General features: G+C 37.7%; 5 protein-coding genes across 8 annotated transcripts; 3 read left to right on the top strand and 2 right to left on the bottom strand.

Moving 5' to 3' along the window:
• The first annotated feature begins 480 nt into the window (after positions 1-480).
• On the top strand, positions 481-5,432 carry smcr8a (Smith-Magenis syndrome chromosome region, candidate 8a). The gene is made up of 2 exons (XM_052550825.1): positions 481-3,190; positions 3,331-5,432. The coding sequence occupies exons 1-2, from the start codon at positions 1,062-1,064 to the stop codon at positions 3,776-3,778; spliced, it is 2,577 nt and encodes an 858-aa protein (XP_052406785.1). The 5' UTR covers positions 481-1,061; the 3' UTR covers positions 3,779-5,432.
• Positions 5,433-5,637: 205 nt separating this feature from the next.
• Positions 5,638-12,105, bottom strand: shmt1 (serine hydroxymethyltransferase 1 (soluble)). 2 transcript variants are annotated; one of them, XM_052550826.1, is made up of 12 exons: positions 11,969-12,105; positions 11,093-11,191; positions 10,738-10,883; positions 10,477-10,592; positions 10,205-10,365; positions 9,689-9,770; positions 8,841-9,053; positions 8,647-8,763; positions 6,638-6,760; positions 6,412-6,528; positions 6,198-6,308; positions 5,638-6,116 (listed from the first exon to the last, which is right to left on the bottom strand). In XM_052550826.1, exons 2-12 carry the CDS (start codon positions 11,177-11,179, stop codon positions 5,944-5,946), a joined length of 1,446 nt encoding a protein of 481 aa, XP_052406786.1. In that variant the 5' UTR covers positions 11,180-11,191; positions 11,969-12,105; the 3' UTR covers positions 5,638-5,943. The 2 variants fall into 2 exon arrangements, with proteins under 2 accessions (XP_052406786.1, XP_052406787.1); XM_052550827.1 differs by lacking the exon at positions 11,969-12,105 and adding an exon at positions 11,610-11,767.
• A 409-nt stretch (positions 12,106-12,514) lies between these two features.
• Positions 12,515-16,205, bottom strand: pdap1b (pdgfa associated protein 1b). Of its 2 annotated transcripts, XM_052550828.1 has the most exons (6): positions 15,927-16,205; positions 15,649-15,740; positions 14,970-15,065; positions 13,472-13,590; positions 13,152-13,303; positions 12,515-13,054 (listed from the first exon to the last, which is right to left on the bottom strand). In XM_052550828.1, exons 1-6 carry the CDS (start codon positions 15,937-15,939, stop codon positions 12,990-12,992), a joined length of 537 nt encoding a protein of 178 aa, XP_052406788.1. In that variant the 5' UTR covers positions 15,940-16,205; the 3' UTR covers positions 12,515-12,989. The 2 variants fall into 2 exon arrangements, with proteins under 2 accessions (XP_052406788.1, XP_052406789.1); XM_052550829.1 differs by lacking the exons at positions 14,970-15,065; positions 15,649-15,740; positions 15,927-16,205 and adding an exon at positions 13,803-14,106.
• A 53-nt stretch (positions 16,206-16,258) lies between these two features.
• Positions 16,259-17,870, top strand: bud31 (BUD31 homolog). The gene is made up of 4 exons (XM_052550831.1): positions 16,259-16,659; positions 16,868-16,990; positions 17,066-17,232; positions 17,650-17,870. Exons 1-4 carry the CDS (start codon positions 16,566-16,568, stop codon positions 17,698-17,700), a joined length of 435 nt encoding a protein of 144 aa, XP_052406791.1. The 5' UTR covers positions 16,259-16,565; the 3' UTR covers positions 17,701-17,870.
• Positions 17,871-19,490: 1,620 nt separating this feature from the next.
• Positions 19,491-22,263, top strand: cpsf4 (cleavage and polyadenylation specific factor 4). Of its 2 annotated transcripts, none has more exons than XM_052553041.1 (8): positions 19,491-19,978; positions 20,062-20,112; positions 20,209-20,361; positions 20,463-20,558; positions 20,710-20,803; positions 20,886-20,958; positions 21,055-21,219; positions 21,325-22,263. In XM_052553041.1, the coding sequence occupies exons 1-8, from the start codon at positions 19,876-19,878 to the stop codon at positions 21,391-21,393; spliced, it is 804 nt and encodes a 267-aa protein (XP_052409001.1). In that variant the 5' UTR covers positions 19,491-19,875; the 3' UTR covers positions 21,394-22,263. The 2 variants fall into 2 exon arrangements, with proteins under 2 accessions (XP_052409001.1, XP_052409000.1); XM_052553040.1 differs by having other exon boundaries at positions 19,508-19,978; positions 21,052-21,219.
• Positions 22,264-22,300: the final 37 nt, after the last annotated feature.

The following is a 22,300-nucleotide window of genomic DNA, read 5'->3' as shown; positions in this document are numbered from 1 at the left end:
TTTTAACTGTTTCTATCACCCCACAAAAGAAAAGAAAGAAAAAACACATTCAACTGCAATATGTTTATCTATTTTGTATAGTGGAGCATTTAGTCCTGTGTGCCCAAATCTTTTTAAAATAACCTCATCTTTCCTAGATCTTCCAAAATTGTATAGTTCTTTTAACTGATGAATTAATTTTATAATGCAATCTTCCTGTATCAGCTATGTCCCACTTCCTCTAGCACTCTTTTTGAGTATTTCATGTAATAATTAACTTAATTTCTCCTCTTCCTAAAGGGACTTCAATCTCGATAGCGATATCTCGCCTGACGCGGAGAATTGTCGTAAAAATACCGTAAAGCAATCTGGTCAGTAATCTGCTGTGTTCTGTATTTCTCCAACGAAATTAAATTAATCAAAAACAAATAATAATACGTTAAAATCCGTGAATCTGCATGTATGTGTCATACGTTACGATTAATATAAAGTCTCCCCTTGAACAAGGAGACAGCGCATCATAACAAATGCAACAGACTGTGACTCAAAACCCAGTTAGATTCCTACGTAGGGCGCATATTTGGGCAGCATGAGAGCTTCCCGAGTCCGCTCACATTGTGTGCCCAAACTGCTGTCTAGCTAGTGAGCCCTCTAGGTTTTGAGACACCTCTGCTTCCTCGTCGGGACAGTCACATGGGAGGGTTACGATCGTTTAAATATGGCTGCTGTCAGAGGATGTCGGTTTATTGAGCAGCTGCAGTGCACTGTAACAGCGGGGTCTTCGTTTTGATCTCTTATATAGATGCCCGGTTATAAACAGGCTTATGTAAGCAGCGTAGATGTGTGAGATTTATGGCAGGTGACATCAAAGGTCTTCAAGCTCATCTATTTCAGATCGTGATCTGGCTCAGTGGACTAACCAGCTCTGCTGCAAAGACAGAGTCCTCAGTGCACACTGTTTTTATGATTTGTGTTTTTAAAATGAAGTCTTTGTGAAATATTATGTTTCCATCGATTCAGACACGGATCATGGAAAGGTAGGTAGGGCTATTTCTGCTGATGTCTCTATATACTCAGAGAACATGATTGGCTCGCCAGATGTGGTGGCTTTTACCAAAGAAGATGACTTTGGGGACTCTTTCACGGACCCGTACTCACTTCCAGAGGAGTTTACTGTGCCTTTGTTTGCTCACGCTGCCAGTGCAAATCCCTGGACGAAGACATCCTATGCAAAATTCGCAAAAGATTTCATACTCGTCTCTGAATTTTCGGAACAGGTCGGTCCACAGCCTTTACTCACCATTCCCAATGACCCCAAGGTGTGTGGGACATTTGACCTTAACTACTTCTCCCTTCGCATCATGTCTGTGGACTACCAGGCGTCCTTCGTTGGGCATCCTCCCGGCAGTAACTACCCAAAGCTCAATTTTGTGGAGGACTCAAAAGTTGTCCTGGGTGATTCCAAGGAAGGGGCGTTCGCTTACGTTCATCATCTGACGCTGTACGATTTGGAGGCTCGCGGATTTGTGCGCCCCTTCTGCATGGCCTACATTTCCGCGGACGAGAGGAAGATCATGCATCAGTTTCAAGAACTGTCATCTGAGTTTTCCAAGGCTTCCGAATTTTTAAAATCAGGCAACAGGAAGGCTTTTGCAAACGAGCTGGAAAAGAAACTGAGAGACTTGGAGTACACCAGATCGGTGCTGCACAAAGAGGCTGAACTACAGAAAAAGAACAATGGCTGTTATTCCACACAAGCTATTGACAAGGCGAATGAATTGGCCAATATGGAGAAGTCCATCTATGAACACAGAGATCTGCTGAGGCAAATCACATCTTATCCTTCCAGGAAAAAGAAAGATGGGGATTTTGTACAACACGAGACCGAGAAACCGGCTGAGACGAGTGTAATAGACGATTCACTAAACAGTAATCATTCTGAGGTTGCAGATAAGACTGTGGAAACTGAATGCGAGAGTAGAAAGTCCTCTTACACGCCTCAGCTCATAAAGGCCAAATCTGCAAAATGCTTTGATAAACGCTTGAAAACGATGGAAGAACTCTGCAACGCCAGCTTTTTCCACCAAACTCTAGAGCAACTAAACACAATTGAGAAGTCATACCGAGGAGATCTGTGCCTTATTTACACTAGCCAGATTGACAGGGCCCTTCTGAGCAAACAGAGAATTACTAGTTTCCTCTTCGAAGCTGAATGCGACTCGGAGTTCGGAGGAACCTCAAAGAACTTCAGTGTTTCTTCCAACAATCCAACTGTCCCTATACTGAACTTCTCTGGCGAGCCGCAGAGTCTCGACTCGTACACCACCTGCATAGATGTAGATCACATTAAGCCCGGTGTGGAGTCTATGGAAGGGCGTCCCGACTCCAGTACATCTGACATTACGCAGGAAACCTCAGAGGCTGCTGACACGGAGACCAAAGGGAGTTTTAGTAGCGACAAGAGCATCGAGGCTTTTGGAGGTGTCAGTCCTTCTAGTCTACAGACAAATTACTTTGATGGCCTGGAACGAAAGAGCAAGGTGTCCATTGCATCACCATCTGAAAACGCATCCAGCTCTCTTGCTGTCCCACAAAGGACGTCTGACGGGAATCTAGTCCCGGTGGATCCCACCTGCTGTATTGGACAGGACGGTTTCGTTTTTGAGGAACCTTTACTTGAGCTTGCACAGGAGTGCTATGGCGACACCGTGGTGAACCGAGAACCTCTGTCTCTTCTTCAGGGAGACCCTGCCTTACAGATGGACTACATTTTGGAAGAGTCAGCCCTCGCAGAGAGCCCAAACATGGGACTGACTTTTTCTGAACTGAACACTGAGGAGGTGGCAAAAATTACAATCGAAGATGTCTCCGATAGTACGAGCTTCATGAGCACCTCCACAAGTTCTGACCGTGCTGTGTCTCCGTTCACCTACGGCAATGCGGCGACGCTGAAGCAGAAGAAGAAAGCTGGTCACAGCGCTCTTCGATTCATCAGGCAATATCCGTTTGCGCAGCAAGCCATTTCCTGCCTTCTGAGTGGCCGGACGCTCGTTATTTTAGGGGTGGACGAGGGCACGGTGAGGAAGCTAGTCAATGCGTTGTTCATTTTCATTCCCAATCTCGGCAAGTACGGTGAAACCGTCCAACCATGGCTTTCATCGCCATTTCAGCTCACCGACCTGCAGAGATGGAAACTCATTGGATTGCAGAGGTATGTGGCGGACCTGTAGTCAATCGATAACTCTGTATCATGGTTTCAAAAGCTGCCAGTTTTGTTGCTTTCAATGCTTTAAATCAGTGACCAAAAGTGCAGTGTTAATTATTTTTGTTATTTCCTCTCTTTTTCCCCAGAGCTGCCTCCCCGGCTGGATCCAGCATTCTCCATTCTCTGAATCGATACAGCCGTTACATAAGCATTTTGGACTGTGACAGCAAGACCCTCCGGTGTCCGCCATACAAAGGAACACTAGTAAGCCATTTGGCAGACCACAGGACTCAGATCAAACGTGGCAGTACCTACTTCCTCCATGTTCAGGGTATGTTGACTCAGCTCACAGCCAAGGCCTTCCTTTACACATTCTGCCATCACATTCACCTTCCCATGGACATCAACCACCAGGGCTCGGTAACATCACGCAGGACTAACTTCTTGTTGCAGCTCGGCTACACTGTGGAGGAGAGCAAAATCGTCCAGTACCTGAGTGAGCTCATCAAGCGGCATTACATTCAGGGGTCCTCGAAGGGGGCCAACCAGTCTTTTTGTTTTAATTACACCACCAGCTATTTGTACAAAATCTGAATGTGTCCACTATCTGTTCTACATTAACCCCGATAAAATCAGGAGACCAAATGAATTGAATGTAATCACCTTCTTTTTTTTTTTTTCATAGCATTCGAGGAAGCAGCAGGTTGAACGTCTGGTGTTACAAAATGTGGTCTTGACTGTTTGTTTAGTGTAGAGGTTGCATGCGTAAATCTATTGCCAATCCGTCTTCAGTAGAATGGAGAAAATGGTTCCCCTTGAGGTCTGAAGACCTTACAGAAAGCTATGAAATAAAACGAACACTCTGTAAAATTTCACTGTTGTTTAAGCACAAGTAGTTGTTTTGAAAGAAGCCATATGAAATGGCTTGTTTAAATGTGTGTAGTCAAAAGCTTGTTTTCATTGACTGCTACTACTAATAACCATTTAATGAATCTGGTCCTGGTATCCCATTTCGTAATTAATGCTTTTTTGTCTTCACAAGCAAAGCAACTGTTTCTGCATGAAAATCACAAGCATAATTTCATGCAAGTAAATTGCGTGGCGACAGAACAGTATTTTATTATATACACATTCTTCTCAATATGCAGCCTTTATAAAATGAATTAGCATTATATGTATTTCAGTTAAGTGATAATTTAATGTTAATTCATGTATTGGTCAGTAATAAGCTTTTTGATACTTGCTTTCTGAGCTTAAGAAAGGATTAATACACTAAACTGATTAATAACATACGGGGAAAACATGCAAATTTGTCGATTTATCCTTTTTCTTTCTGCCCTCTTAAGGGGACGTAAAATCTGAGGGGAAAACTTAATGTTTTTTTTTTTTTTACTATACCAAAATGAACAAAGGTTAAAGGCATGGTTAAACAAAAATGGAGCCAGCTGCCCTTCGTGTTTTAATGTAATTGTGTGAGGAGGTGAACGAATGTACCACTGCATGCAAGTTGTCACATTGTGAAGAACTGTTACACAACTTTTCTGCATGTTTGAAGAACACAAAAATGTAAAGACTGCAAAATATGGTGGCAATTTTGAGACCCTTCCATTGTATCTCATGTGTTGTGCTGTTCAGCCTTTCTGGTATATTTAAAATGGATATAAATTGTCAACGTCAGCATGAGTAACTGTGTGGATGAAGTGGCACTTCATTCTAATGGCTGTTGCAGTGATGTGAAATGAACAATAATGGTGGTTGTGGCCAAAATACATTGTCTGTAATTGTTATTCCCAGTACTGCATGATAGCAGTTGTACTCCACAATTACAGATCTTGACTGCCACCATTGTGTTTCATCACACGTGTCTTAATAGCAAGTTGTGTTGGCTACCCAGTAATCATTGGCCTTTGTAACGATTTGTCAGAGACCGATTTCTCAGCATTTAATTGCAGATTCTGTTGAATGTGAATTGAGAATAAGCCATACCATTATACGCACAAGGTTACTTCTTTTTGCCGTTTCTGTTTGCTATAAATGTCTAAATCATGCATTTTTGTTGCTACTTTACACAAATCTATTTTAAGACTGTATTGTGAGCTTGTCCTGGTTTAAGGTGAGGTATTTTCTTCAAGCTAAAATATTTATGGATGTTAAGTCGAGTAAATCATGAGGGTCATCTGTGTGCTTTGAGTTGGTGCCCACTGTGAAATTCCTCTGCCTTCAATTTCATTAAATTATTTCTGATTTAGCTGTTTTGCATCATTATTAAATGGCATCATACCTATCATGCCACACAAGTCTGTGCCTTCAGCAAAAACAGACTTTCCTTTATTATATAGTAAAAGGCACATGATTTGTCTCTGTCTGAATTTGTAATGACTTCCGCATGTCAGCTTATTAGAGTAAATAGTAACAGTGAGATGTACATTTTACACTTAATCAGCAAGAAAATGTTCACATTTACAATAGTTCAGGCTTTATTTGCACTGCATGTACAGATTACTTAAGTGTACAGTAAAACTTTTCATAGATCACTTCAGTTTACAACCGGTGCAACCACAGAAGTGAGAGAAAACGTGATGAACACACTAGAAAAACCAATGAAATCTATAGCCAAAATAGATCATTTGGTGATTTATATGAAAGGGAAGTCATCACATTGAGGTGCATGATGATTGCAGTGGACTGCTGAGTGGTATTCAGACCTTTGTGTCCATTAAATCAATAGTAATCTTAGCAAACAGTCAGAAAGACCCCAATTATAACTCTGGCAGCCCAGGCATTGGGAACTTTCCAGAAAAGTCTTCAACTTCCTTTCGAATTTGACCTATTTTCAGTTGGTACTTCTCATTTCGAGCCAGTTCATCCTTGAACTCCTTCAAAGTTGCTTTAGGATTCATGTTTCTTTGGATCTCCAATGTCAACTCAATGCCTGAGTGCAGATAACACACATTGTCAATTATAATATCAAGAACAATATTCTTTAAATGTTACATTATTGCATAAAGCTCACCCTGGTGAATGAACTCCGCGACTTTACGGAAATCATCCTCCAATAGTCCTCGAGATGTAAGAGCAGGAGACCCTAGACGAAGGCCGCTGGGGCGCAAGGCACTTTTATCACCTTCATTACAAATTTTGGGAAAAGAATCAGTGAAATAACGGATTAGACTGTTGTAGTAAAACATACAAAAATAAGTCTAACATGATGTTTTTTTCCACTGCACCTGGGCAGGTGTTCTTGTTGCAGGCAATGGCACAAGCCTCCAGGACTTTCTCTGCTCTTCCTCCATCGGTTCCATTTGAACGCAGATCAACCAAGATGAGATGATTATCTGAGCCACCTACATATAAAAACAATAGATAAAGTGATTCCGGTCTCTTTCGCCCTCAGCCAACGGTTTAATTCAAGAATAATTTATGAATTCCTTACTGAATCCTTAAGGAACTCACCTGTAACAACTTTGTAGCCCTTTTCCATTAGGGTGGCTGCTAAAGCCCTGCAGTTTGCTAGAACTTGCAATTGATAGGTCTTGAACTCTGGAGTCAGAGCCTGCTTTAAAGCAACAGCAACCCCTGCACATCACATCAGACAAATCAAATAGAGCACAGAACCAAGAATACTGATAATCAGTTGTCATAAAGTAAAAAAATAATAATTTTAGGTGATAACATAAATAAACAATGTAAATAATTATAGAATAATAAACAATATTTAAACGACATATATTGGGTAGAAAAAAAACTTGCAATCAGTTTAAGGATGTCAACTGGCAGGAATATTAACAATCAATTGTCATAAAATTGAATTAGTCTTTTTTTTTTTTTAAAGTAGAAACATTAATAAATGTAAATAATTTATCAAATTAATACATATTAATACTGGTTTCAGTTAAATAAAACGTGTTTTAAATCCATTTTTATAAATATTTATAATCATTGGTCAACATTAGTTTTTTTTAATGAGTAAATTTAGTGATAATATTAATAAACACTTATTAAAAATCATGTAATTTATAATTAATTACATTTGCGGTCTAATTTAAATAAGACTTTATTACAAATATTACTTTCGTCTTTGAATTTAAGTCAAGTACTAACTCTCAGGGTAAAATCAGTACATTATATATAAAGCGGGTAAAATAAGTATTGAACATCTAAATTTTTCTCAGTAAATATATTTCACATAAATCCTCAAGTCTTGTTCTTTTAGTTTAGGCAATATAAAAGCAATTATACTATGTCTAGCATTATTTTACATTACATTATTAGTATCCACTCAGTTTAACTTTTAGTCTGCTTGTTATGGTCAAAAAACACACACAAAAAAAAACAACCTTAAATACAGTCACATTTCTATATGCAATAGCCGATATGAGACGGCCCATGATCACTAGATTTTATACTGGTGTTACAATAACCATTTTGTAAATGTAGATCAGCAACCAAATATTGATAATGTGGAAGTTACTGCCTTTTGGCTTTGTGTGTCTTCTCATGTTTGGCAGACAATGCAAATGCAGAGTACATTCACTTCAAAATAGGTGGAAAAATCAAGTTTGAGCTCACAATTTTTTAATGCAGATAATTTTCATGACTAAAACATATTATTGCAAAATTTCCAGCGTCTTACCTATAATTAATTTGGCTGGACAAGTAAAAAAACGTTAAAGTAATTTTTCTAAGTTTCTCACTCTAGCGAATTCAGGTCTTTTGCCTTTGTAGGGCAGAATAAAGTGCTTCCTTGGCTGTGTTCAGGATTTTTGGATGGTAACTGAACTAAATTAAACAGCAAGGTTATTCAATTGACATGTAAATTAACAGATCATGGATTAATCATGAACATTCCTAGTTTAAAGGGGGCATACGATGCGATTTCAATTTTTCTTTTCTCCTTGGAGGGTAACAAGCTCTTGGTGCATGAAGAAGATCTATAATGTTGCAAAGACTGAAGTTTCAAATCCATAGAGATATTCTTTATCAAATTTAAAAAGTCAAGTTGGCTTGTGTACTACAAACACATACGAGCTTCATGACTGTGTCTGTAACGCCACTAAAGACATTATTAACTGTCTTTACATTTAAAATTTTGATAGATGAAGCTTGCGATTATTGAAAGTGGCGTTACATTTCCAACGAGTGCTTGCAGTGTTCAGCCAATCACAATGCACTGGGTCATTTGGCCAATCAGAGCAGACCGCACTAGTCAGAAGGAGGGACTTAATAACACATTTGAAAAGAGGCGGGGGCATAGAGAACCTACAATAATGTACAGTATTTTAAACATTTTTTGTGCTTTTGAATATTAAAGCATGTCAACAAATACACAAAATTTCTTTCAAAAAGCATAATATGACCCCTTTAAATGCAAACTTACCTAACCTTATCTGACCTCATAACTATCTCAACTTATCTTATCTCAGCTAACCTTATCTAAAGACAAGGAGGACGTCAGTTCTTACCTGCAATGGCATGGTTGTGAGGGCCGCCCTGCAGTCCAGGAAACACTGCCTGGTTAATCAGACTCTCCAGGTTATACAGGGTCTCCTTGCCTGTCTTTGCATCAACACTACGAACTCCTGAAATTCACAGGAGTGACAGTGCTGTCAATGGCCTAGATTGAGTTTAACAGCAGGTGATCTCACACTGAACTCACCCTTCCTGAAGAAAATGACCCCTGCCCTGCAGCCCCTCAGGGTCTTATGAGTGGTGGTGGAAACAACGTCACTGTACTCAAACGGAGACGGCACGACTCCTGCTGCCACCAAACCACTGATGTGAGCCATGTCTGCCAGAAGATACGCTCCATTCTCATCTGCAATCTTCCTCAGGCGACTGTAGTCCAGGTTACGGGAATAACAGCTGGTGCCTTGACAATGGTGCACAGAAACCTTAATCATGATGTTTGTCATTTCTTTTGATGTTGAATTACATTTTTTTATTACTTATATTATTCTCTAACAAGCCCATCAGAGCAGCAATGACTCTCTTATTTTTGCTTAATGATTTACAAAGCACATCAGATAGTTGAACAAAGTGCTGTAGAAAATGTAAAGAAAACAAATTTTTTTTATAAGTCATAAAACTGGATTATTAATTCAAGTGATAACATTAGCATTCATTTGAATTAAATTAAATAAATGAACAAATATTAACTGCTACTTTTCTTTATTTTTCTATAAAAAAAAATAAATAAAAAAAGCCCATTTGGTAGGAAAAAAAATTATGAAATCAGATTAAGAGGTACATTTTCAGGTATAACTGGTGGTTATAAAATGTAATAACTTCAAATAAAATCAGTTCCCGTTGTTGTTGGCATTCATTTTTTTTCCTCAAAATAATTTAGGAAGCACTATTACAACAACAGATAGTTGAACAAAGGGTTTTCAAGTAAGATTTTATTTATTTATTTTTATTAATGATATTAATTAAATTATAAATGCTTTACACATTGCAGATTTTTTTTTAAAAAAATCCTCAGATGTTCTAAGAAACAGCACTGACCTGCAATGATTAGTCTCGGGTGGAAAAGACGAGCATTTTCCTCAAGTCTGTCATAATCGATGATCCCTGTTTCTGGATTGACCTGAACAAAAACAAAGAAATACAGGTATAACACACCAGTGCTGTCTCAGCATTAGGGTTTTCTGTGCCCTAGTATTTACTCTAAACATGTAGTGGGGCAGGTTGATCAATTTGTCACTAGGATCATCTATTAGAACGCACCACTTAAACTGTGGAATGGTCACACATACTGAAGGCGGTACTGTTAAACATTAAAGTAGTCCTGGAATCATTTTTAACAAAAGGCATCATTCACCAAATCACTCGGCATGCTGCAAATTCTGCCCATGTTACTTGTCTGGTTACAGAAATTCAATTAGACAGTGGTAACAAGTTTGCCATTATGTAGATAACAGAAAAAAAATTCTTAAATGTTTAACCCTCAACTATGACCCTCTAGCCAAATTACAAATATGTCCGTTTTCACATGACTTCAGTTGATTCTGGCGAGGTCACCTTATACGGCATGGACTCAAAGAAGATGGAAGTGGCTGAGATTTTCTTTTTGTCAGTCATGAAGCCGTGGGTGAGATGGCCCCCATCAGGAAGATCGAGGCCCATGATGCGCCCATGAGGTTCCACTATGGCTGTGTATACGGCAAAGTTTGCAGGTGACCCTGAGGAAAAACAACAACAACAACAACAACAACAACGTGCGCTTGAGTTAATGTTTCATATGTTTCAACATCTCTTTCAGCAACAGTCTAGTGACACAGAAACAAACCCACCAGAGTACGGCTGAACATTGACTCCCCATTTCTCCGGGTCCAGGCCGTACACCTTGAGAGCTCGTTCCTGACACAAACGCTCCAGTTCATCCACATGCTCCGTGCCTCCGTAATACCTGATAACATCAAACAAAGTCTGAATTTAAAAGAAGCATTTTTTAATGCACAAGGTCTATGTGCACAGTGTAAATCTTATTGGCATATGCAACAACATAAAATTGTACTGTACCAGTACATAAAATGTAATTACACAATAGTCACCTCTGACCAGGATACCCTTCAGAGTACTTGTTGTTCATGCAGGAGCCCAGAGCCTCCAAAACAGCCCGACTAGTGAAGTTCTCAGAGGCAATGAGCTCTAATCCATACGTCTGCCGCTTCTTTTCCTTCTTTATTATGTTAAAGACCTAGTGCACACAGAAATATTTCTATATTCATTGTGATATGAATCAAACTTCAGCCAAGCAAAAGCTAGGCTAAAGCTGCATGTCACAAGGCAGATCAGAGTCTAGGAGAGCAGATTTCATCATAACCCCCACAACTAGTCAAAACAAAAAGGTTTGCACAACAGAATATCATTCATGGTTCACTGGATGGAGTCTAGAGGCTGACTTACCTCAGGATCATTTGTGCTCAGAGGCTCCAGCATCATCTTGTTATGAGATTCCCATGTTTTATTGTTATGGCCGTTGATCTGTGCCATAGTTTATGATCTCTAGAGGAAAAAAAAACAGTTAGAAGACTCCCCCATGTGCAAAACAAACTGTATACACTGGGTTACATAATTTGTAATAATAGTATTAATGTAGTTGAGCTCTTTAACAGAGTATCCTTGTATCAAATGCGGAGTATGAATTTGTTTAGACTGATATCCAGTCATCGGTTTTTAGTCAACTAACGCTTAAATAAAACGTTAAAAAGTTACTAAAAACTAAAATTAATGAAAGGTAAATATATTTAAAAACAAAAATGGTTAAAACGCAAATTAAAAACACACGGTAGTGGTAGTGGAGAATATTAATAAAAACTGTAACAGTATGTAAACAACAGTGCTCAGCTGACCATCAAGTGATGCAACAGTAGCTACCAGCGCAGATTACCAAACAAAGTTTGATTATGTTTCTCTCACTGACCTAGCAGAAGTTTTTCCACGTCTGTTAGAGAACTTTGAAAAGGTAAATTTAGATCTGCAGCTATTGACAAACAAACCGGAACTACTGCCTTTAGGGTTAAATTTTATTTCCCGCGAAATACATCATGTAACGTTAACTGTTACATATCAAACAACGTGTGGCTAAGGGACGAATGCAATATGCAGACAGTCACAAGGTTTGGATTTGATCCACTACCGTTTGCTTTACGTTACCTGAGCTTTAAACAGTGTTTATCTATATATATATATATATATATATATATATATATATATATATATATATATATATATATATATATATATATATGATATATAGAATGAAAATCTTTTTTTACTTACCTTTACAAATGTGGTTAATGGTTCGACCCAAATTGCTTTGTGTGAAAACTTTTTTAGGTTTCCTCGTGTCAAAGTCCGCGAAATTTGTAGACCAATCAGCACGATGCGGGGCGTGGCTTATCGATATCCTGCCCCTCCCACAACGAAAGGCGTGATACAAACAGAGAGCACATTTTCCTTTTTCTTCTGTTTCGTCAAAAAAAAAATTACGTACCATTTTTGTTCATATCTCATATAATACATGCTACAGTCACCCTGGGCTTTTCTAGGACGTGGAAAGCAACGGTATGGAGTGTCCAATACGATAATACTAATATATGTAACAATATATATATATAGATATTTTTTTAACTTGACCAAATGTTTCTTATGCATTAAAAAAATGCCGACTGTCAGTATGTTTAACAACTACAACATTTTGAAAAAAAAATGTGCTGAAGTACAAAACTGCACCTTAAAAATCTAAACAGTTCTTAAGGTTTACAAGAATACTAGTGAGATACACAAAACAATTGACAATATAATGCAAATACATTTTCAAAAAAAAAAGGTTCTGACATTTTATTGGTGCATGTTATTCTTTACATTATTTGAAGAAGAGAATACCATCAGAACATCACTCTAAATACACCAGGTCCTTTACATCTGACTGAGGACAGATTATTACATGTTTATCCTTACAATAATCATTTAAACTGAGACTGCAAATCTGACTCAGCTACATGTGGCAATATGTTAATATATTAATAAATATGTATATATTTCTAATATCACTGAGTGAATGCAAGCATTAAGATTTAGCCACTTCAGTGATAGCATCAGGGCTCTCACAAAGGCATTTTATTTGGACAATTAAAAGGCTGCTTTCTGGGTTAATATACTCTGATATATTCCTGTTCAATGGAACACGGTGTTATAGCATACCACATTATCTTTTGCTTCGTCTTCAAAAATAACATTGTCAATATCATTGTATACTGTCCACAAATGCATCAAAACCTCTAAGAATCCACTATTTGGATTATTTGAGAGACAACGTATGTAGTCCTTTAGCCGCTGCTGCTGCCGCCTGCGTTGCTTCTTTTGCTGCAGTGACAAAGAAGAATACAATAATGAATCTCTGATTGCCAGCGATACATTTACACAAGTTGCTCAACATCATCAACTAATGCAGACAATTTACCTTTACGTTCCTCCTCTTTTTTCCGTGCAGCGTCCTCACGTTGCTTTCTGATAATGGCGAGTCGAGCGAGGTCAGCTTTAGCTTGATCTGTCTTTCCTGCTAAATGCATTTTCATATACCTCTCCTTGGCCTTTTGCTTTTCAATCTCTTCTCTGAAATATGAAAAGAAACTTATTGAAAGAGTGGAGAAGGGACAGATTCACGTGTCTAGATGTCTAGCAGTGACAAGAACTGTGACATAACATGAAGGTAAATAATGAGATGGTATGCAGTAGCTGAAGGAAAATGTTGTTAGCTGGACTCACCCCAGTGTCTCTTACCTTTCTCTTCGGGAAAGCTGTTTGGGAGCCTCAAGTTCTATGTCTGTGACTTTCTTTGCTTTTTGGGCGACTCGGTTGGGATTTTCAATCTCTATCAAGCCCTCAACTCCCTTCCTTTTCTGTGACAAAACAGAGATCAGTGTTGTTATTGTTAACTGAAACTAAAACTTAAAGGGTTCCTTCCTGTTTTTAACCTCCCTCATCAGAACGCTCTGTTTGAACAGGTGTGACAGATTGTAGACTCTCAGAAGTAAACTCTCACTGCTGTGATTGGCTAACAGTTGTGTGTCTTTCACAGATGGATGCTGCTGTGATGAAGTGAATTTCTTACTGATGCCGTCCTGATCTTCATTAAACATAAAGTTCTTCCACTCTTTCCTAATGTTGGGATCAGAAGGAAGGCAATGCAAATACAGTTTTTCCACAGCTTGGCACTGCACATCGTCTTGTTTTCATCATCACAGCCTTTTTAATTGTTTGGTTTCTGCATAGACCTGCGCTTTCACCTCTCTTGTAAACACTACATGCATTAATCAGTGGGCGGGGCTAAACAGGGAGCGATGTAGAAGCAGGTGTTGATCATCTTCTGCAGAGGCGGAGCTTATCCACACTATTATATCAAAGAGTAGAACATTCCACAAGCTGATGTTTTGGCCTTCAATAACAACTGTTTTTAAACTAACGGGAACATTTCAAGTTCTAAAACTTACTGGATGTTTTTAAAGTTAAATTTCCTCTTATGTGTCAAGGAACGATCAAGGGAATTTAGGTTTTTCAGTTCGTGACCCCATTAAAACATTTTCAAAAATAACAAATATTAAATGAAAAATTTGAAATGAAACTTGAAATGAAAATGAGAAATGCTCTTGTAACTAACCGAAATAAAATAGGTTTAAGTTGAAGTACTACAAGTGATAAAAACTAAAGTAAAAAAAAGCTAAATAGAAATATAGAAAAACCTAATAAATACAACAAAGAAACATGACAAAATTACTAAAACGTAGACACATTTTAATTTAAAGATAAGAAGCTAATTCAAAACATTAATAAATACTATACAAGTAAATAATAATAATGAAATTAAACTGATGGAGACGAGATCAGTTTGTTTTCATATAGGCATTTTGTGCATTTATACAAAAGCTCATGCTGAAACTTGACCGCATTATTTGATACAACATCTGCTGAAGTGCCGCCAGCCTACAGTACATTCATCAGATCTCAGCGAGTGTGACATCCCACATATATATTTATATATACTTCCTACATTACAAACACAGTGACTAATCAAAAAGCAATGCTCTGCTCCACTCAATAAGATTCCACATTAATGAGACTGAGTAAGAGCATGTCAGACCCATTAGACTGAGTGAGAGCGTGTCTGACACTTGGCTGAATGTCTCTGTCCCGCCACAGTCGTCTCGGATGAATGGATCTATAAGTAGGTTGACAGCTCTGCAGGAACATGGACTCGTCATCAGTCTAAAAGAAAACTTACCTCAGACCCCTCATCGTCACTGTCCTCTGAACCTGACGCTGTCAGTTTGTCCTCGCTCTGGTTGTCGTTCACTGCTGCACCTTCTTCTTCTTCCTTCTACAGTGTAAAATAAACCATCAGCACATGCAGCGATGAATCTGTTTAGCTAATTTGACATGCGGATAGGCACTGAATCAGAAAGTGGTTGAAGTGAGTGGCGCTCTTGAGAATCAGTCACCATCTGCTTTTGACCACTGTTACATAAAACTGCGATGTAATGGAAGTAGAGATTTTCTTCCGCACTGTTGTGATTTAAGTAAAACCGATTATTGAAAAAAATATATATATTGACTGGATGGAGAGCTGTCTGAATGCGAGTGTGCAGCTGACTGTAACAAAAGGACAGGGTTTAATTAAGTGGACTTAATGATTGGAGACGTCTGCCTTTCGTTGGCAGAGAAATGTTGTTTCACTGGAGTGGTATGAATTATCACTGTTATGATCTTGTTGATTAAAAATGCTATTACTTTTAAAGAAATTAAACATATACATTAATTAATTGTTGACAGTGGGATTAATGAAAAAAGTAAGTGAATTTTCATTTTGTTAAAAAAAAAAATTCTAAAGCCCAACTTAAATGCTGTTGGTTGATGTTAATTAATATTTGTTATATTTCTGTGTGAATCTGCAAAAAACGTACCTTTTTTCGTTCTTTTTCTTCTTTCATTTGAGCATCTATTTCATCGGGACTTGTGTAAGTTCTCATGCGACCTTTATGGCCACCTTTTTTCCCTAAAAAATAAAAATGAATAAAAACAAAATAAAAGCAGATCACTTTCTAATAACATTGTTATCAATGAAAATATGCTGATAACACAGAAGACGTAGTTTAAACGTACAAACATCCAGACAGTATATAATGTCAATCATAAGACCAGGCTCTGACAGCCACAACATACACAACAAACGATCCCTTACCCCCTTTAGGCATGATGACGATTAAACTTGACTGGATATGAAAACAAAAACAGTCGACTAAAGCACACTCAAAGTCACAACAAAAACGTGGTAGAGTTATGAATTATGTCATATCAGGTTGCCACACTTCGCCACACGCGCGCGTATCCAGCTCTGTAGATAACGGACTGAACGGCAGCAATTAATTATAGTTACGTGGTTTGATTTGGCTCTGGGGCGATACAGTAAATAAAGCAAATACAAAATCCCACGATTAAGTAGGTACAGTCATCGATTAGCATATAGCCAGCTGGTCCTATATTTAAATTCAGGCACTCGATCGGACACCTAGCCTGATGCAATATGCTGGAAGAGAGAATAACGCCACAGTTTCACCATAATAAAACCATCGCTGATATGTGAAATAGTCATGATTTAATGCATTCCGCTTTAGCAATTAAAAACAAGGCTGGAAATAATTATAGTTAGTGTTTTATGTGTGAGAACAAAGACAGCTCGTTGACGTGACGATTCACACTGAAAGGACCCTCGGAGTTACGTCACCCGCTCGGCGACAGACATCGGGCAGTGGCAGTTCTTCGTGAAGCGGCTCGCTGTTGATAAATAACCAAGGCAATCGTTTATTGTTTAAACAACATAATGCCTAAGGTGAAAAGGAGTAGGAAACCACCTCCAGATGGCTGGGAGCTCATAGAGCCGACTCTTGACGAGCTGGACCAGAAAATGCGCGAAGGTTCGTTCAGCAAGCTACAAACTAGCTATAAAGCTAACGAGGCGATTGTTTGTTTGGGATGGTTAATCCGTCAGGAAGAATGTTAGTGTAGTTAACATCAATATTCACACGTGTAATTCGTTTATTTAGAATGAGAAAATGTACTGTTTTTATTTAACTTTTATTGTGAATGTGTTCCGATGTTTATAAACTGCTGCGGTGTTTTCAGTTGAGACCGATCCTCACGAGGGCAAGCGGAAGGTCGAGTCTCTCTGGCCGATCTTCAGACTTCATCACCAGCGCAGCCGCTACATCTTCGACCTCTTCTACAAGAGGAAGGCCATCAGTCGAGGTGTGGGGGTGGGTGCAATCTTTTGTAACGTTTGTTTCTAGGTGAGTTGTTAACTTTTATGAGTTTCTTTCGCAGAGCTTTATGAATATTGCATCAGAGAGGGCTATGCAGACAAGAATCTGATTGCCAAATGGAAAAAACAGGGCTATGAAAATCTGTGCTGTCTGCGGTGCATTCAGACGCGCGACACAAACTTCGGGACAAACTGCATCTGCAGAGTTCCCAAGAGCAAGCTGGAAGTGGTAAGTCATGCAAGTAGTTTTAATTACTCAAAGTCGAATACATCCGTCACATGTAAAAAAATAAAAAATAAAATAAATATATATATATATTTGCTTGATAAAAAGAAACTAACACTAGCTTCTCTAATATTTTGTATTCTATTTATCTATTTATTATTCAATTAACAAAAGCAAAAAAGACTCTAACTAGCTTGCACTACTATTTTTCTATTTTTTTTTCTGTTTTAATAATAATTAAAAAAAACCTTGCTATGTGTACAGGCTTAGTTAACTGAGGCTTGTTATAGCACTTGTGTATCATTGCTCTTTTATTGATTTTGATTGCTTCCATTGTTAAATCACTTTGGATAAAAGCGTCTGCTAAATGACTAAATGTAAATGTGCCACTGTTCCTAATTTGTGGTTTTGTTTTCTTAGGGTCGTATCATTGAGTGCACTCACTGTGGATGCAGAGGATGTTCTGGATGAGTCAAGAGGGCAACAACGTTTTGAACTTACTGATTGTTGATTTGTATTTTTAATACATTTATTGGGTTGTCATTACAATTTCGAAACGGATTGTATGTGTATGCTTTGATTTTTGTATTTTTATTATTTTTCTTTCATTATTTGTATTAAACCGTGGGTCTTATTCTGGGTTACACTGTCCAGTCTCGTGCTTTGAGTGTGTGCTTCCATGATGTGTGTTGTATAAGCAGGTTCTGGTAAAGGGAGTAAGGCAGAATATTTCATCCGATACAAATCAGAATTTTTGTGTTTGTAGAAAAAGATTTTGTATGAATCTTCCAATTAGTTATTTTATGTGTTATATCAGTTTTCAGATCAGTCCCTCCCTACTAGCAGGTTTATGAATAATATTTTAATGAGACTAATGTTAGAAACGTTAAGTTAGGTGGTATCAGTTTTATCTTGGAAGGAACGAGGGTACATCTCCATATCCTGACCTTTTCAGAATTACCACTTTCTTTTTTAAAACAAAGATGAAAAAAAAACTCCGGGTCAAAAGAGAAAATCTCCCCGATTCATCAACTTTTGTCTGTATTTTCTTTACTAAAATGACATATAGAATTACATGTCTATTCAATTATTACAAAAGATTGAAACTGAATTTCACCATCTTAATAACTGCTGGACAAATCTGTGTGTATTCAGTCATTTCAAACAATCCAACACATCAGAACCAAATAATGAGAATATTTGAAATAATTTAATGTGTTCTGTTTAAACTACTGTACAATAGAAAGCAGAAGAAAGTACAACACCCTTTAGCAATAAAAAAGAACAAATGTTAGTTTATTTTGTGTAAGTGGACCATCGTAGTTCAGCAGTAAATTGGTTAATAAAATGGGATTAAATACATAAAGGATATCTGTATTATTTAACATATTTAACTAATGCAGCTTTGAATCCTATTCTAAGCTGCTTTTAATTGCTTTTATTAGTTCTGAGGGGAAAAATTAAATCTGTTTGTGTGTGTGTGTGTGACTGAATTTAATTTTGTAGAATTAATGCATGTTCACATTTATTCTAGAACTAAAATAACATCTCACTCCCGATTTCTATCAACATGGGGGCAGGAGAGCTTTCAATTAATAAATGGGGGAAAAAAGTAACTGGTGTTACTTATTCGAAAACTCAGATATTCTCTTGTCAATTAAAAAGTAATGCGTTACTTTACTACTTACTTGAAAAAAGTAATCATTACGGTACTCACGTTACACTGATTATTATTGTTCTTTTAAAACACAGTGACTAATCTAACACTAACAATATAACAAACTAACCAGACGTTTAATAATAAGCAGAAAATACTTGTAGAATCATAATAGGCTTTGTCATTTCACAAAAATATTCAGTTTAGTTTTAATAAGTTAGTTTTATGGAGTCTTGGTATCCTGGACATAATATAATCTTTAAAGTTTTGGATTTCTTTAAGAATAAGGGACAAAAACAGATTCTGCTGGTAGTTTACACCTACGAAATGTAAGCCTCAATCAGTTATCTTATCTTTTTTTGTTAAATAGATTTTGTTAATCCCAGGTATACAGCCAGCACTCGTCACAGTGCCTTTGTCAGGAGCTGCAAATCTGCAAATGGCGCTAGTGACTACACAGCAGACCTTTTAATCAACAACCAACACCCCGATCATTACCAGCCCTTTCGGAGATTCTTTGTGCAGTCAAAGTTGCCATCCAACGACTAATAATTAGAAGATAATTGACACACCTTTTGATATTAATAAGACTAAACGTATCACCCTTTATAAGAAATACAATTTAAAACGCCGCATTCGGGCGTTCTCTGAAAATCGATGCGATGGTAATCGGTTGTAGATCCTGGAGTTCAGGGGTCACTCTCGAACAGCGCTGTGGAAGGAGACGGTTCTAAAAGCATCTGTTTATTTACAATGTTTCTCTTTATCTTTACCGATTTACTCATGAGCTACATTAAAAACGGCTTACCCAACTAATAAATCTGTATACCGTTTCGCTATTCTCTCTTTTTACGTCCAGAATTAAACCTGACCAACGGCAAACTGATAAGTTGTTAGCCACTAAGACTTGTTTTAGTTTTCTGATCAGGTGTTATAAAGAGAAGAGTTTCAACTGCTTGTCAGAAGCATATGCAGAATATACTATCAACATGCAGGAATTAATCGCGTGTGTCGACCACATCAAGTTTGATCTTGAAATCGCTGTCGAACAACAGTTGGGCGCTCAGCCCCTGCCTTTCCCAGGAATGGACAGTAAGTTATTATGAGCATTATGATTCATGTGTATTTTAAATGTTCAGTTGATAATGACACAGATTGTTCTTGCTGTGTTTCAGAGTCTGGAGCAGCTGTGTGCGAGTTCTTCATGAGAGCCGCCTGTATGAAAGGCATGTGGGACAAACCAAACACTGCTTTAAGGACTTCATGTGTTAATCAGGTTTATTGATTCGGTCAGACTCTTACAGCTCTTTCTCTTTTGACAGGTGGAATGTGTCCTTTCAGACACATCAGTGGAGAAAAGAGCGTGGTGTGCAAACACTGGCTGAGGGGCTTATGCAAGAAAGGAGACCAATGTGAATTTTTACATGAATATGATATGACAAAGATGCCTGAATGTTATTTCTACTCTAAATTTGGTTAGTATTTTATATCTATCTATCTATCTATCTATCTATCTATCTATCTATCTATCTGTCTGTGTGTAGTTAGTCTTAATAATGTATTTTTGTTTTTGCAGGGGAGTGCAGTAATAAAGAGTGTCCATTTTTGCACATTGACCCAGAATCTAAGATTAAAGATTGCCCCTGGTATGATAGGGGCTTTTGTAAGCATGGTAAGTCTTTTGCAGTGTTTTTTTTTAAGTTACATTTTTTTACAAATATTTCAAAATTGATTGTAATAGGAAGAAAATAAATCATTTTCTACTAATGGTAATGTAAATCTTAAATAATGTAACTTAATTTAAATCTTCACCTTCCCTTTAGGTCCGGATTGCAGGCACAGACACACAAGAAGAGTCATCTGTGTAAATTACCTTGTTGGCTTCTGCCCGGAGGGCAAGTCATGCAAATTTATGCAGTGAGTATCTGTGTTTGCAATTTATGCATACACATTTCTGCATTAATTCTGAGCATATGCATTTTTATTATGTAATTCCTAGCCCAAGATTTGAACTCCCTATGGGTGCAACTGAACAGCCACCATTACCACAACAGGCTCAGTCTCAGCAAAAGGTTTGTGATTTTTTTTTTTTTTTACATTTTTAGACTCAAAAGAATTTAATGTTTACCTTAATACTAATGTTTCATCTTCATTTTAATCTCCAGCAGCAAAACATGCAGCCCACAAACCGGTCCTCACACTCCCTCATCCAGTTAACCAATACCAATGTCAACAACAACCAGAGAATGCCGAATGCTGTTGGGATAATGCACTCTAACAACATGGGTGGACCTCGTGGTCCCCGTCCACTGGATCAAGTTACGTGTTACAAGGTGGGGCGTCATTTGAATTTATGCATAAAAACTTTTTTTTCCTCTCCGCATACTACTATGATGCCCACAAATGTAGTCACATTCAGTATGTTTTTCTTTTTCCAGTGCGGTGAGAAGGGCCATTATGCAAACAAATGCTCAAAAGGACACCTGGCGTTTTTGAGTGGACAGTAAAGTTTTCTACAAAAGGATCTCCAATAAATGCGACTATAACTTGCAAAGGGACATATTTAATTCCTGGTACATTAAAGAAATAGTTCACCCAAAGATGAAAATTTGCTGTAAACTGACTCTGCCTCAGGCCACCCACAAGTTTTTCTTCATCAGAACAGATTTGGAGTAATTTAGCATTGCATCACTTGTTCACCAATGGATCCTGTGCAGTGAATGGGTGCCGTCAGAATGAGAGTCAAAACAGCTGAGAAAAGCATCACAATAATACACATGACTTGTATCAATTTTCATAATGTGAAGTGAAAAGCTGCATGTTTTTAAGAAACAAATCTGTCATTAACGCAGATGGATTTTTAAAATGTTTTATCAGTTGTTTGGTCATTCTGACGGCACCCATTCACTGCAGACGATCCATTGGTGAGCAAGTGATGTTAAACTTCTCCAAATCTGTTCCAATGAAGAAAAAACTCATTCTCATCTTGGATGGTCGAAGGTAAGAACATTTTAATTTTGGGGTGAACCATTTCTTTAACTCTTCACTGCAAAAGCTACATAAACGTGGCTCTACCTCACTGTCCATGTGCCAAGTGCATCTTCGTTAGTACACAATGAGATAGATTTTTCTTTTACTTTCACATGAAACCTTATAGTCTTTTGTATTGGAGCAACAAGCATCTTGACTGCTTAAACTCTAAAGCAATGCTAAAATTAGATCGAAGTATGTTTTTAGAGAAAATGTTCTGTTAACAACCAAAAGTATCAAGGCAGAAAGGACACCGCTTTGTAGTCAATCAAGATACTTGTTTATATTAAATGAAACTGATTGTTGAGTTGTACTTCTTACAATAAAGATTTACCGGATTTATGAAACCAGTAGTTTATCAATATTATAAAACATTACAAGTAG

This window comes from Carassius gibelio, chromosome B3, assembly GCF_023724105.1.
Source record: "Carassius gibelio isolate Cgi1373 ecotype wild population from Czech Republic chromosome B3, carGib1.2-hapl.c, whole genome shotgun sequence".
NCBI lineage: Eukaryota > Metazoa > Chordata > Actinopteri > Cypriniformes > Cyprinidae > Carassius > Carassius gibelio.
Note: the sequence above shows the minus strand (reverse complement) of the source record. Positions and strands in the feature narration are given on the sequence as shown.

Coding starts and splice junctions, on each gene's coding strand:
- smcr8a (XM_052550825.1), top strand. CDS start 1,062: ATGATTGGCTCGCCAGATGTGGTGGCTTTTACCAAAGAAGATGACTTT. Junction 3,191..3,330: donor AAACTCATTGGATTGCAGAG/GTATGTGGCGGA, acceptor CTTTTTCCCCAG/AGCTGCCTCCCCGGCTGGAT.
- shmt1 (XM_052550826.1), bottom strand. CDS start 11,179: ATGGCACAGATCAACGGCCATAACAATAAAACATGGGAATCTCATAAC. Junction 9,054..9,688: donor CCCGAGACTAATCATTGCAG/GTCAGTGCTGTT, acceptor ACCATTGTCAAG/GCACCAGCTGTTATTCCCGT. Junction 8,764..8,840: donor GGTCATTTTCTTCAGGAAGG/GTGAGTTCAGTG, acceptor TGTGAATTTCAG/GAGTTCGTAGTGTTGATGCA.
- pdap1b (XM_052550828.1), bottom strand. Junction 15,066..15,648: donor AAGAAAAAGAACGAAAAAAG/GTACGTTTTTTG, acceptor TTTACACTGTAG/AAGGAAGAAGAAGAAGGTGC. Junction 13,591..14,969: donor GTGACGATGAGGGGTCTGAG/GTAAGTTTTCTT, acceptor GTTTTGTCACAG/AAAAGGAAGGGAGTTGAGGG.
- bud31 (XM_052550831.1), top strand. CDS start 16,566: ATGCCTAAGGTGAAAAGGAGTAGGAAACCACCTCCAGATGGCTGGGAG. Junction 16,991..17,065: donor GAGGAAGGCCATCAGTCGAG/GTGTGGGGGTGG, acceptor TTTCTTTCGCAG/AGCTTTATGAATATTGCATC. Junction 17,233..17,649: donor CCAAGAGCAAGCTGGAAGTG/GTAAGTCATGCA, acceptor TTGTTTTCTTAG/GGTCGTATCATTGAGTGCAC.
- cpsf4 (XM_052553040.1), top strand. CDS start 19,876: ATGCAGGAATTAATCGCGTGTGTCGACCACATCAAGTTTGATCTTGAA. Junction 20,559..20,709: donor TAGGGGCTTTTGTAAGCATG/GTAAGTCTTTTG, acceptor CCTTCCCTTTAG/GTCCGGATTGCAGGCACAGA. Junction 20,959..21,051: donor AGGCTCAGTCTCAGCAAAAG/GTTTGTGATTTT, acceptor TTTAATCTCCAG/CAGCAAAACATGCAGCCCAC.